We start from the raw sequence: 15,157 nt of genomic DNA on the forward strand, positions 1-15,157 counted from the left end.
GCATCTCTCTGGATGCTCCGTGGCGTAGGCTGTTACTGTCAGAGGTCCTCATGGGAGATTTCTGTGTTTGCTAAATGTTTTGCTAAGATATCAAGTCAGTGGGGAAAAGAGCAATAAGATGAGAAGCTCTGCGTAAGAGGGAAGAAATAGTTTCAGAATTACAGTGGGAGTTGAGAAGATATTCTGAAAGCCCTAAGGACTATTAGAGTTAAATCTAGTTCTCTGGAGGTCAGTGGGCGATTTTGCTTTTTGGAGCTGAAAATGTAATCCCTATTTTTTTTGTATTGAAAATGCATGTAGACCGCTGACGTTGTGTCAGTGCTCTGACTGACGTGCATTTTAGTTCCGTATTTGTCACCTCCTTTTACGTGTTCAGACTCCTATGACACTCATTGCATTCTTCAACTTGCTTCCTCATATATTTTATACGGTGCACTTAGATAATGCTCAATGTAAAAAATAGGGAGAAGATTGCTTTTTTCGTTTAGAATTTCTTTGCACATTATTGAGCAATTCTTTATGGGAGAAGCAGGGCTCACAGTACTAGTGACATCGGCTTGTGTTTATTTTATATTTAGGGACTGTCTGTCAGAAGTTCTGCAACAGTAAAGTTACTGCATGCCTGAGGAAGAACAGTTCTTGTCTACAAACAGGTTTTGTTTAGAATATAAATAATGGATAACAATATCCCGAAAAATATTTTGACATGCTATAGGAGTATTTAGTGTCGTAATAGGCAGCTGTCATGTACATTTACACTGCTGCTTCTGTAAAGGAAGTGCAGTTATTAATCTTTCTTCAGTTTTTCTTGCTGACATTCGAATGAGCACATGATGTGGCGGAAAGGAAAAGCTCTCCTTGGGAGTGATTTCCCAGCTTTACTTAGGGCCATTACGAAGGAAGGATGTACAGCAAGAAATCACCAATTAAAACTGAACTGGTATCTTGTATAAGCAAAGTTTAGCGTGACAGAAATTAAAGCTTGAGACGGTCTGATAGCTACCTGACACCTCCAGAGTTTGTCTAGTTTCTCTTCCAGTGGCTCGGGCAGCGAGATTCCAGCCGCTTTCCAGGATGAGGAGAATGCTCTTACAATATATACCTGTGTATCACCAGCCTCCAGCTAGACCTGGTAATGGCACAGCTCATGCCGGCCTGGAAACTTTTAGTTAGTCTTGTTGCAGGATCCATGGTTAGTGGAAACAAACCCAGAAATCCTTCCTTCTGCCCCTGCCCGCTAATTCTCCTCCTGGGTTTTCACGGTTGAGCTTGAGGGTGGAACCAGAACATTGGAGGTCCTCGTGGAAACTCATATTCCATTTTTACAAAAACAAACAGATTAGCAAAGTAATTCTCTGTTACCGCCAAAAGAAATGTGATTGATTTCCTGCTTAAAAGCTTGGCGGGGTCCTGAATTCCTTAAAGAACCACAGTTTATATTGTAAATCTCAGGGGGTTGTGACTGCCATTCAGGCGATGTTTGTTCAAGTGGTTTGCACATTTTAACCCTGACCTGACAGAGAGCTTGAAGTACTATTATGGTGCAATTTATTATTAATAATAAAAATGCGATGCTTTAATCCCTCCCATCTTCTCCTTTAGGCGTAGCCTTTTCCAGAAGGGAGTGCTGTGTCAGTGGGGCTTTAACTGCTGATCTTCTCACAAAGATGAAGTGACTTCCTGAACTGTTCCTGGTCTTGCCCCTAGGACTAAGTCACGTTTGCAGAGAGCTCATGTTCCCACATAACCACCACTAATCACTGTCATGAAAGAAAAAACCCCACAGTTCTTTAAACAATAGATGTCATGGGAAATGGATAGGCACGTGAGCAAAATGGGAACAGGAGGGAAACCCCAGACTGTGTTTGCTCTTCATGATTCAGTGTTCAGAGGCAATCCAATAGGTGCAGCAGCCACATCCCAGTGATTCAACCCCCCCCCCCTCCAAATGGCATTATGAAGGGTGCTCCCGGAGTAAATACAGCATATTACAATGTAATTTGAGGTTCACTTGCATACAAGAGGCTTGTTTTCTCTCTCCACTCATTTTCTATTCATTTATTTATTTATTTTGCCAGACCCTCCCCTGAAATCCTCAGTGCTGTATCGGGAGCTCTTTCTCAAGCCCCTGCACTGATCCTTGGCTCCTCCTGTGAGATGGGCTGGCAACGTTCAGCCTGCTCCAGTGTGAAGGCTTTTCAGGAGTGGATAGGCTGGGAACGGAAACTTTCTCCTAACTGGAAACCTTTCCTTGCCTGGCTTTTGTGCCACAGCACTCCAGCTCACCCCTGGAAAGTAGTTAAGTGCAGAGGATTTTTATGTGTAAAATAGTAAAACTTGAAAAAATTAAAAACATTTTCCCTAAGTAGCTGTGTGCCAGTGGGAAAAATGTTTAATGAATATTGTAATCTCAAATTTATAGCTTGGATGATTCAGGCTCTGAGCATTTTTTTTTTCCAAGGGACGCTGTAAAGCACCAGCAGTATCTATTGAACTCTGGTCTCCAGGCAGCCCTAACAGCAGTTTTCTTTCCAGTTTTATACCAGTAATTGAAGACAGTAGAGCTACATTGGAGCAAAGTGAATGAAGTAGAAATGAATCATGATCTTTGTCTCCATGGTAGGAGAATGAGGAGACTCTGTTAGAAATGGAAGACATAAGTAATTGTGGAGAGGAACATTTTTTTTCTGTCATTTTTCTGCCCTTTTCACAATTACGAGTGGTTTAGGTAAGGTCAGTTGGAGGATTTACATGTGAGAAAACTGTACTGCTTAGAGACTGGCTTCAAAAAGTTTATTTTTTTCATTTTCAGGGAGCCCTTCTGTACATTTCTGTGACAGAAGCTTGGATAGTGTTTCAATTAGAACGTTTCTGTGATGGCAGCATTTTGTCTGGTTAAATCACCGAAACAGCTGGTAAAAATAATATACACCTAGTCAATTGAAGTGCATCAGCGAAAAGTAGATATTATCTGAACCCCTTAGACTGCCTTATCCTGGTACATAATTCTATATAAGATACTAAAAACAGAAAGAAGGAAAAATAAGAATTCAGAAAGTCTAGGGGTATTTGGCCTTGTGTTACTTTCTGTACGTTTGGGAATACAAATAGATTATAAAGATAAGTGTCGCCATAGTTCGGGTTGCAGCACAGGCCAAATACATCTGGAATCCTCTCCCCACCCCTTTGTTGTTTTATTATTGAAATTTAAATGTGGAAAAAATACTTAGTGTATTAGGAATGAAAGATCAAGCAGTTAGGGGTAATATTATTCCAAGTACTGGGAATACTTATGTGGTATTGGGCTTACTATGTATACTCTGTATTTTCCACTACTCTTTTCCTTGCTAAATTATAAATGTCATCTTGTTATTCTCCGTTTGCAGTGGAAACAAAAGCAATCTGTTTGCCAAACAGTGTAGAAGGTCTGCAGCCCGGCTGAGTTGCAGTTGCTAGAGCAAGCTCAGCTTCTGAGCAGGCCCTCCTTTCATCTTGTTTGGATACTGCACAACCTGCAGGGAGAAATTCCTTCCTTCCTCCCCACAGGCCAAATTGTCATGTATGCTGCAGTAGAAGCGCTCAGGCACTTGAACATCCAGCCCAAACCCATCACAGGGCTGCGTGAAAGAGCATGGACTGGAGCAGAACTTGCAGCCTGTGGGGTCACTTAGGTGGATTCCCAGGGCCTTTGAATCCAGAAGGCCACTTTTCACAGAATCACAGATTATTCAAGGTTGGAAGGGACCTCTAGAGATCATCTAGTCCAACCTTCCCGCTCAAGCAGGCACACCTAGAGCATGGGGCACAGGGCGGCATCCAGACAGGTTTGGAAGACCTCCAGAGTAGGAGACTCCACAACCTCCCCGGGCAGCCTGTTCCACTGCTCTGTCACCCTCACAGTAAAGAAGTTGCTCCTCACCTGCAGACGGAACTTCCTGTGCTCCAGCTTGTGGCCAGTACCCCTCGTCCTGTCGCTGGCCACCAGTGAAAACAGCCCTTCCTCCCTGCATTCTCCTTTCCTGAACTTATACACATGTTAATCAGATCCCCTCTCAGCCTTCTCTTCTCCAGAGAAAACAGGCCCAGCTCACTCAGTCTCTCCTCACATGAGAGATGTTCCTGTGCTCTGAGTTAGCTCCTCAGCCAGGAAGTAAAGGCCGTGGCAGAAGTTCCACGGAGGAGCAGAGGCAAGGACCCAATGCCAGAGTGATGTCACCCTTGGAGGTATATAATGGCCATGTCATTCATCAGGCATTTGAAGTGAGCCAGGGAAGTCGTTCCACTTGCCAGGAATTCTCAAGCTTGCAGCATTAGGTTTTATAATGAGTAGAAAACATAAGGCCGGTCTCATCTCTCTCATGGTTTTTTATTCAGTTATCAATATGAGCAAATGTGGTAAGTATGCCAGCTACGTGGGTAGAGCAGTTTATAAATACAGCAGCAATAATTACTGGCTAATTGGATCGTTCCTTCGTTGTTGCCCGTTTTATAAATATCCTTGACTAGAAGTAGATTTTAATTGGTAAATGTTGGGGGAACTCATCCTCCTGTAAAAAAAAAAATCTTTAATTAATAGTCAGGGGAAATGGAGAAATGTATTTATGTTCTGCTAGACAACTGGTACCCTTTTGTTCTAATTTGGGCTAGCAGTAAGAATTAACTGCGGAGTGCTACCCAGAAAGGGGTCTTCAGTCCCTGGTAATGACATCACAAAGCTGAGAGCAGGCAATTTGTGCACTAAAACAGGAACACTCTTTGGAAAGATACTTGGAACCATAAATATGACCTGTAAGTACCTTCTCTTTGCAGTCACCTCCTTTCTGGCCTCTTGCCCTTGGCTGGGCCACATGAAAACTGCCCCTGGCAGTTGTGAGGCCCTCGTGTCGGAGGGTGCAGTGTGAGAAGTGCAGCTCTCAAAGGAGAGCTGTGCAAAGAAGGAAGGCAGGAGGGAAGTTCCTTTCCCTCTACCCTCTATTTACTGAGGTAACCCCCCCCACAGGAGCTAGAATTTGGAAGGGACTATGAAGTGTTTTGATAATAACTGGTTGTGCCCTAACAAAATGCCTCTATGTGTCACACTGGAGAACAGTGTCTCCTGCAGAGCCCCATCTGAGTGGTTCTGTGGCTGCATCTGGGGCAGGGGAGTGAATTTGTAGCCATTCAGGAAGCAAGAGGGCTTGGTTGTATAAACATCATCTCTGCATGGAAGGCTCTCTGTGAGCCAGGTAGCTTTGCCTTCACCAGAACAATGAAGAGTTATCTTTGAAAGCAAATGCAAAGCGTTCTTGGTTTCTTACAGTACCAGAACAAGCCACAAGCACCATACAGCCTTCATACAGCACCATAACAACCTCCACAAGGGTTTGCCAGCCTGCAGATGCTCAGGGCATGGTAAAGATGGAGGAAAAAAATAAGTTTAGCAATGATATTTTCTGTTTCACACTTCTTAAAAAAAATTGTTATTGTAAATATGATTTGCAAAAGTAATGATGCTTTCATTCCTAGTAGTTTACGGATTTGAATGGCTTATGAAAAAGTTAATTTTAATGATAAATTTATAAATCTCATTTTCTTTCAGCGAGCATTAAATAGGAAAAAAATGATTGCAAGTGAATTCAGCAATAAGGATAACTCTGAATCAAGCACTGAGCACGATAAAGAAAATTCCTTTATCAAAACTGAACCAAGAAGAGTTAAAATCTTTGATGGAGGGTAAGTATCATACTTTGTAAACTAAATATTGTTGAGAAAATAACTTTTGCTTGATTGTAGATTTGCGTAGCTCTTGCTTCCTATTTGATTCCTCCTAAACAACAGTTTCCAAACTGCAATCTGTGACTGCTGGTTTATGCTTCCAAGAAAAATGGAAAGTCATCTGAAGCGTAGAGCCATGAGAGAGACGAGGGAGAAAATAAAATAAAGAATAATAAGCAGCGCAAGAGATTTCTTTTTTCCAAAGGACAAACATTAATCAGCAGTAAAGGCAGCTAGATACAGCCACACAGTAAATTCTTTTGCTATATTTCTGTTATGTGATAAATCGTAGCTATTCCACAATGAGGTGAAGTAATTGTAGCTGGAGAGAATATAGTCATGGTGACTGGGCAGGGGCAAAGCAATACACTGCAGCACTCCAGTCTCTCCCTGGCAGCTTTCCATGGTATATGTGGGCAGGAGAACTGATTTAAAATGAACCATGGAAATATTTATTAAGGCTAGTAGTCTGTGCACAGCATTTCATGGGAGTATTTTAAATGAGATGCCTGGTATGGATAACAGTTGCTTGTGCCGTGCTCAGCACCTCACAAAACAAGATCTTTAAGCAGAAAGATGCCATTGACACTTCTGAAAGTTCTGAGCACAAATAGAGCATAATTTATGAATCTCATAATTGGTAATGGGCTTTGGCACCTTCCATTTATACGTCGTTGGCCTCAATCCAGCCTAGGCCAACTGCAATCAGCTGTAACCAGCTACCCAGGTAAGTCCTTGCCCCGTGCCTCCGCTCAGTTCCACATGCTGCAGGGACCGGGTCCCAAAAAACAAGGACAAAACTTGGCATCCTGGAGCAGAGTTGAGTGGTGACTGAATCCAAGCTACCTTTTGAGAGTCAGTGCCACTAGGCTGAGTCCAAAGCGTGGTGATAGCAAATTGTAGACTTACCCATGCTTGTAACTAGTATTGTGCTGCTTCTAAATGAAATGTAGAACCTCAAAAATGTTCTTTTAAAACCTCCTTCTGGGGCCCAAACTCCTTTCCAAAACTGGACATGTTTTAGAGTATATTGCTGTCTTTCAAAGGTGAAATTGGAAATGTTGAAATGTTTAGTGTCAGTTATCAGCCTTTTAAAAAAAAAAAAAAAAAGATGCTATCTTTAATTCAAAGCAAATCACTGATTTCTTGGTGAAAAATAAAGATGTGAGTTCAACAAATGAGCACAAAAGTAGTTTTTGTGTTCTTTTAGTCATTCATTTTCATGTATTAAGTAATTTTTAAAACTCTGATAATTATTGTTTTCCAACTAGAATTTTATTACCTTTACAACTAACTACCTTACTTCTGTGGTACTGTTCCTAGGTATAAATCAAATGAAGACTACGTGTATGTTCGGGGGAGAGGAAGAGGCAAGTACATCTGTGAGGAATGTGGTATACGGTGCAAGAAGCCCAGCATGCTGAAGAAACATATTCGCACCCACACAGATGTCCGTCCTTACCATTGCAACTACTGCAACTTCTCCTTCAAAACTAAAGGTAGTTTTCAGTGTACTTTTTTCCTCTTTTTGGTCTACTCCTGTAAAAGTTTAACACTTTTCTTCTACATTTCTTTGCAACCCCTAATCCAAAGAAGTTGCCTTTCTGGAGTTTTGTTGTCTAATGTTTCCAGTATTTACAGGCTCTTAGTTCCTTATTTTCCTTTGCTTTCTGCAGTTAGGTAATCTCATCTTTATATGAATGAGCTGTGTGGCAAGACATGGTAGGTGGGAAATTGGAGTGGAATAGGAAAATAATGTGGCAGCATGGTAAAAGTTAGATGGAGATAAATGAGATAGCCAGCTGCTCATGCCAAGTAGGAATGGGAACACAGAGATAAAATTGCAAGTCCCTATATCATCTGCTGGGATGACACTGATGCACGTTACACTGTTACTGGCACTCAAGTAATTGTTTCAGTGTAGAATTTGATCTTTATTAAATTATTATTTTAAATTATTAAGTCCATGGGAGGACAAATTTCTTCTCCCCCGTGCCTTCTAAGACCCAAAAATGGACCCCTATGTTTTAAAACCTGTTTATGCAGGTGGCATAGTAAAGAGTGGAAGACGCAGGACTCAAAACAAGTGAAACAAACAGGTTGAAAGGTTCACAGGGGAACTCCTTTGAATACAGTTTTTTAAGCAGTAATTTTTTTTCTTGGCTTTGAAAGCCGTTTAGCTGTAATGACCCAAGCTGTAACCTCAGGAACATTTGTGCTTCTAGTCTTTTCAGCCTCACTTAGGAAAGCTTCCAAGAACGGACACTGAAAAAGTAGGATAGATGCTTTTACATGTGTCAAAATTTAGCACTGTGTGCTGATGCACTGCCTGAGTAGTCAGTCATCTTGCCTTGTTGTGCCATCCCTTTGATGAAATGCCAGATTGAGAACATGATAAATCTTGATTATAGTTTTTGCAGACTAGGTCTGTCGGCCGGGTGCAAGTAATTAAGTTCTGCCCACTGTAATTCTCTTGCCTTTCAGTTGCAGAAGAGATTTGTGTTCGCTCCCCGTTCCGCAATTACTGTGCACTGCTGATGTCATTATTGCCAGCAAAGTCAGGCACAGAGGGGGCTGCGTGATGGTCGGTCACCTGCCCTTCATGGAAGGACAAAGTAGTCAATAATTTCATATTGTAATGGGAAACTGGAAAAACTGCTATTTATTAGTCACTCAGCAGGAATTTATAGTTTCATATAAATTTTGGCAAATTTTAGGCTAAAGCTCTAGGTTCCTTCCGGAGCAGGAATAAAATTCTCAATGAAGAATGATCACAGAAGAAGCAGTATTTCACCAACTGTTCTCTTTCCAACTGAAATTCCTCGAAGTAAAGGGTTTTCTCTGAGACAACCTAAAATTTAAGTGCAAAGTAAGCAGCTACGTGTAAGAACATCCCATGCATAGATTTGGCCATTTACAGATCTCTTTGATCTGCTCTCTTCTCGATGATGTTTACTATATTTTCTTCCCAAAGAAGGAAAGGGCTAAAAAGGGCCCTTACGATTATGATGATGTATATGACTTGCAATAACCAGGCTGTGGTGCCCCTTGGCACTTACATGTTCACTTTGGGGATCAGACTCTATTTTTGTCATGCTCTAGTTTTGGGTAAAATGAATCTGTTTGCCTAGGTCTGCAGTGGAAATGGTTAAGCTAAAAGCAGAATCTATCAAATACTAAAATACCTGCAAATCACATTGACGGTTAATGTAGTTTTGAAGACTGAATCAGACTGTGATATAGCTTGCCATAAACAAATGAAAGATCTCTTGCAACTCTGTAAAATACAGCATTTTCTAGGTTTTCTCTTTTGTTCTATTTTATCTAAGTAATGAACTGCATAAAATACAGACAGAGAACTAATAACATTCAGGATGACAAATCTGTCACAGCCTTTGACAACTTACAAAAGGTTCTAGCAAGTGAATAATAAAATTATATAGGCAATCATAAATACAGCTGTATAGACTATGAAAGAGTTGTGTATATTTGTGTACATTGTTGTTATGTATATATTTGTATACCTTGTATAAAGAACAGCTAATTTTTGTTTCTTTCTTAAGGAAATCTGACAAAACACATGAAGTCAAAGGCACACAGCAAGAAGTGTATGGACTTGGGAGTCTCAGTAGGCTTAATAGATGACCAAGATGGAGAAGAAGAATTTGGTAGGAGTTTAATATTTTCTTTACTACATTTTTGTATGTATTTTGTAATCCCGGTCTCTTACCCTTTCTTTTCCAAAGCTTTTAAATTCTGTTAGAGGGAAATGGTGCAGTGATAAACAATCTCAGAAGCTAGTCAAAGGCAGCAAGAGATATTGGAAAAACCTTCAGCTAAAACAAATGACTGGCAGATGCTGAAGATACCGAAAAATTGCTGCCGATTTTTTCACAGTTTTATGCAGTTTGACTTGGCTGGTTTCACAGACAAATCTGACAAAACTGAAAATACCACAGAAACAGCTGTTTGCCTAGAAAAAATAGCCTGCCTTCCTAAAATATAGTATATATTTCAGAGTATTTGTGCATGAAATTGTCAAAGTTTTGAGATGCGTGTTTCATTAAAACTGTGTTGCTAACAAAGACCACAAAACTACAAACATGTTGCTGAGTGCTTTGCACAGGCTTTGCAAGGAGGCTGGTCTTGTGTCAAGTTCAACCCATTCACAAATGACTGAGCATTTTCAACAGATAATTTACAAAATATGATTTTTTTTTTTGTCATGGTCTCATTGACTTTTCCATAATTTATGAGCCTTTTATCAAAATGAATTTAGTTTAAAAAAAATGGAATCCTTCATTTCCTGCATACCCAAATGGTTCTGTTGAAGAAGAGATGAGATTGAGGACAGTCAAAGAATGACAAATGGGACCTGTGTCAGTTTTGCTCAGTGTGATGAGAAGAATGGGGTAGATGCAGCAGCAGCAGTGAGACGCAGGGCAGGATTCTGTGTTTGCCCTTTGGTTTGGATCTTGGCATTTCTCAGAGTAGTGCTGAAATCTCCTCCTTTCTCCCATCTCTCAGCAGGGAGATGAGTCCCATTGCCTTGTCTTGTGTTTTTCTCATTGAGTTGATTTGCTTTGACACGAAGATTTGAGAAATGGAAGAAGTGAGAAGCTTTATATCTAAGCAGTAAAAGACAAGGAAGATGAATGCACCTGCTCCCATATGACAGTCTCTAGCAGAAATAAGCAAATCAGCCTGAATCTAACTCTAAATAATGCCGGGAGTGTGACTCAGCGAGCGTGATTCAGGAGTGCTCTAGGTACAAGGAACCTGCACCTCTCCCTTTTTTAGCAGTTAGATTTATTCCTTGTTATTCACTGTTAGATTTAGGAAAGCTAAAAACAACCCCCTTGGCAAAGGATGTGCCAAACAGCCCAGAAGATGAGCAGCAGCACAAATGATTGTCCTTTTTTTTCACTTAGGAACAGTTTTCGTTAGTGTTTTCAACCCCCATGTGACAGAAGAGTTGCTACAACTTGCTTGAGCATTGTGCTGTAGCTTTGCACGTTTTATTTGGTTTTATGAGCTACAGATGGCCAGATGCTTCCCATTTACTCACTGAATACATTGCATTGATTGATAAGCTGATACGGCCAATTATATACTTCCAACATTGCATTTGTGGTTATAGTATGATGATGTTGTTGGAAACAACATGGAAACAAGGATAATGTTTCCAGGGTTAAAATCATTACCTGTAACATCCCGTGCAAGTAAGGCATTGCAGATGGTTGTTGAAAGATTATTTGCCTTTGGCTCCAAGAATATTTCACTGAGAGACAAAGTCTCCCTCTTTACGTAGAGCATGTACATGTGTGTGCAACTGTACTGTACATATATATATATAGAATGGTCCCTGAAATTGATTCTTTGTTTCAGTAAAGTAATTAAATGATGTTGCAGATTTAAAAAAAAAAAAAAGAAAAAGAAAAAAAACTTTGACAAACCTTCAATAGAATTGACCATATAAATTCATAACATTTTCTCAGAAATTTAGTTCTAAGACAGCAATGCAATTCTTTCAAAATAAATCAGAGGACACATTTTTCACTATGAACCTAAATACAAAAAAAAAAAAAAATTAGCAATAAAATTCCTAGCTTCTGTAAATGATGTGGCTCAGGTACTGAGAGCAAAGCAGCTGTGGCAGCACAGACCTCAGCACAGAAATCCCGTGGCAGAAGCAGGATAATTAGGCTCCCAATAAGCCCACAGCTGCTGCAGCCAAACCAGTGCAGCCTCCCCAGGCTGCACTGCTCCCCAAAATCACAAAATCCTGTGATTTTGGGGCTTGTTGTGTGTCGTGTCCTTTTGGTGCTTCACACATAGCACCTTTAAATGCGAATATTTTTTACCTTGGGAGTCGAGTGGTTGTTAAAAATGATCTCTCTCATAGAACCAGTGGTCTGCATAGTCCAATATCTTTCTTCAAATGGAAGCCAATATGAGATGATGTAGAGGAAGGTGCAGAAAATCTGATAAGAAATAATTATGACCTCAGAAGAAGTCTCCTTTCCCTTAGGCCGTGAAAGATCGGCCTGTTTCCTGACCCTTACAGTGTCTGTGTGTTTCAAGCTGATCTCTTATCCTGGCTTCTGTAAGGTCGATTATTCTTATGATAATAAAATTGTCTGCACCTTTGCTTTCGATAACTAAGTTATTTATCTGCAGCAAGACTTTGAGGTAGAGAAGCTCTTTCAGAGAACTAGCGAGAAGATTAAGAAAGTCACCAAGCTCTTAATTATGAAGGGATTTGTTAGGTCTGTTTTTTTGCATTCTTTAAGCATAGGCTTAAAATAGACTGATTTGAACAGATTCATTTGTTAGACTGAAGAGTTGTCTTTGACCTGGGTATTAATGCAGATTAATACCTGCATGGTGAATATGGAATGAAAAATCATGTGCAGTCCAAAGGAGCCCACACTCACACACACAGAGCCTGTTTTTGGTAATTTGAGAGGCTAAAATTTTGTTGTACCAGTTCTAGGGAGAAAAAAAACATGTTCCCTAGCTGTCTGAGAATATATGTGATCAGATCTTTTAACATAGCTTCCTTTGTGTGTGGACTTGTCATTATTTGGGTATCAGTAAATACTTTCTGACCTTGCTTTTTGTATTCAAAACCACTTCCTCATCCATTTATCTTTCATCTGCTCCTCTGTGGAATGTTCTTGTCACCAAAATGCAGGGTTACAATGTAAGGAATGTTAATATCTGAATTAAATTGTCAGGCAAGGTGAGCTGTTTAGAGTGACAGACTGCAACTGGGGGTATCCTCTATTGCCATGTTGGTCTGAGATTTTGCTATGCAGTTTTATTAAGACTTTTTTGTTTTTACGTTAAAACAGTTCTGAACCTAAATGTCTAATATTTCGTATGCAAGCTAACGTACAAATTGCATGGTATGCCTGAGGAAATTTGCCCAGGATAGTTTTTAATAATGAATTTTGCAGATGGAGAGAACTCATTTGAATGGTCTCTGTGGAGATATTTTATTTCAAAATAGTCAACCTGTTAAAAGACCTAATTGCAAGATTCATAAATATATATAATATATATGTAGCTTTCATTTTCTACAGTATTAAAAAAACTTTCCAAAGATATAATGGTTCTAAGTTAATCAGCTATGTGTTATTTATCATAGTAGATCTTTAATTAGTTTCTATAGGTCTTCATTAGCTTAATCATGCCTGTGTTTTCAGTGCACCTCCATTTAAGAAGCGAAACTACCTGAAAATGTTTGCAATAATACCCTAATTCAGCAAGGGGAATGTAAAGCTGGTTCTGCCTAACTTACAGGAAATGTTTTTAAAATAGTTTTTAATATCACTGTCTAATCTTCTGCTAGTTGTGCATTAAGCCTGCTGGAGCCCTACACCTACCGCGTGGGAACAGAATAGCTAATGTTAGGGTTGATTTACAATATGCAGGTTACCCAAAGCAGCTTAGATGTGAATAACTCTCTTTCAAGAAACATAGATTTTTTTATTGTCGCTTTTACTCTGTTATTTTCCATACTTTAAATGTGAAATTCAGCAGCCCAGATTTTTTTTCCCTCGTCTTTGAGAAGGAGAGGACACATTTCCAGTTTGAACTTAACCCAGTAGATGTCACTGTGAGTCCCTCTTTGGTCACGGGGAGCGATGGACAGTAGCTGAAGCAAGACAGAAATTAGCCCCGAAAAGCTTGTGAGCATCCTTTAAAAGACAGGAAGATGCTTATGGCAAGTTCAGATACAGATAGGAGCTTTGTTTCACGCTACTTTCTTTTATTTTGCTTCCTGAAACTTGTCGGAAAGGTCCTGAGACTGCCCATTTAAAGTCAAATTGAATATGCAAAGAACAGGGCAGAGCTGGTGTCAGTTTAGAAAAGTGGGGAGTGTGGGGATGATATACAGACCTTGCTTCAAGTTAATGATATGATGATCACCTACTGGAAAAGTATTTCTGTCTTTATTTCTATAGTGCGTATTAATCTTGAGCTTGATATATTGATTTTTTATTAAATACTTTATTCCATGTATTAATAAGATCTGAAGATGCAGTCACGGTTTGAGTTGATCAACATTGCTTTGAATTAAAATTCAAGTGCTAAACGCCAGTAAATTCAGCACAAAGTCAAGGCTGGACATAGACAGTTGACAGACCAACAAATAACAAGATAGGGTTTTAATCTGTATAAACAGAGCTAATAGTGGTGCCTGTGGCTACTTAACATAATCCCATTTCCATCTGCTTAGGAACTTGCAAAGCTTCGGCAGTCTGGTCTTAAATTATCAGTTGTTTGGACGTAGATTTTCAGCTGCCTTCCTGCAAATGAATGAGTAAAAATTAAACTTCCGCTCTTCATGTGAGAACCTACCTACGTATGGTTAAGTTAGAAGTCGCTGAGTTTTGTTGCTTGATTCAGTGCAGAAATTGCTAAGCCTGTAGCATTGGGGCCTGAAAAGTCTGGCCATGTAATGGGCTACTTGGTGATAACACCCTAATTAAAATAAGAGATGTAAGTTTAGATTTTGAAGATAATAGTTGGTGAGCATTGCTAAAGTCACGTACTGTCAGGATCCCTGTAGGAAAAACATTTGTAATAAAAAGCTTTATGTAGAGAGAGCTATCTTAACTTCTAATGTAGAGCATCAGACTGGTAAAAAGTGCATGGATTCATCAGCCCAAGGCATCTTACTGATGGACGTGTTAGGATGCTGATGATTCAAGCTAATGCTTCTGTGCTAACACACTTTAAGCTTTTTCTTTCCTGCTCCAAGGTAAAATGTCAGCTTAATAGAGCCCTAGCTGACAGACAATCACCACCACAAACAAAATACTGACCTGATGGACAAACTAAGGATCAAGGACAAGAGTAAGAAGGTTCTTGCCTGTGATTTTTAGGTGCTTACTCTAATACAAAAGATTGAAAACTGAATGTTATTGAATATAATGATAGTTGAAATACTAGTCAAAATCTAAAGTCCAGTCGAAAGTGGTATCAGCATTTCCGTTTTCCATCTGTCGTTAATTTTTGAAGTGTTTGGGTGTGTAGCGAGGAGTTCCAGCCTTACCTGTGAAGGCCAGGAAGAATAATCTTTCAGAGGGTTTTAAAGAAAAGACTGCATCAGTTCATGGAGAGCAGACACTGTTCCCCATTCTTCTAGAGCACGCTAAGGACGCGCTCCATGCGCGCCGTCAGGTACTTGCACTTGGAAAAGAGCCATCTTTATTATCTGTAAAACTTCTAAAAATGTATTATTATTTTCAACCTGGGAACTTTCACACTCAGAACTACTTCCTCGTATGCTGGTGGGCTTTAAATTCATGCTGTACCTTTCATTCTAGAGTATCCCATGCTGCTTTATAACCTCATTCAGAAGGTAAACACAGAAGTTATTTAGTTGCTC

The 15,157-nt window shown here is 39.8% G+C and overlaps 1 protein-coding gene across 1 annotated transcript in view; it reads left to right on the forward strand.

The window, feature by feature from the left end:
• Positions 1-15,157, forward strand: part of HIVEP1 (human immunodeficiency virus type I enhancer binding protein 1) — a 109,000-nt gene that overhangs the window by 85,782 nt on the left and 8,061 nt on the right. The window contains exons 5-7 of the mRNA XM_026047017.1: positions 5,579-5,712; positions 7,078-7,253; positions 9,318-9,422. Coding sequence (XP_025902802.1) covers positions 5,579-5,712; positions 7,078-7,253; positions 9,318-9,422 — 415 coding nt within the window. The remainder of the gene's footprint in view (positions 1-5,578; positions 5,713-7,077; positions 7,254-9,317; positions 9,423-15,157) is intronic.

The sequence above is a fragment of the Nothoprocta perdicaria genome, unplaced genomic scaffold (assembly GCF_003342845.1).
Source record: "Nothoprocta perdicaria isolate Ctin4 unplaced genomic scaffold, notPer1 scaffold_47, whole genome shotgun sequence".
Taxonomy (NCBI): domain Eukaryota; kingdom Metazoa; phylum Chordata; class Aves; order Tinamiformes; family Tinamidae; genus Nothoprocta; species Nothoprocta perdicaria.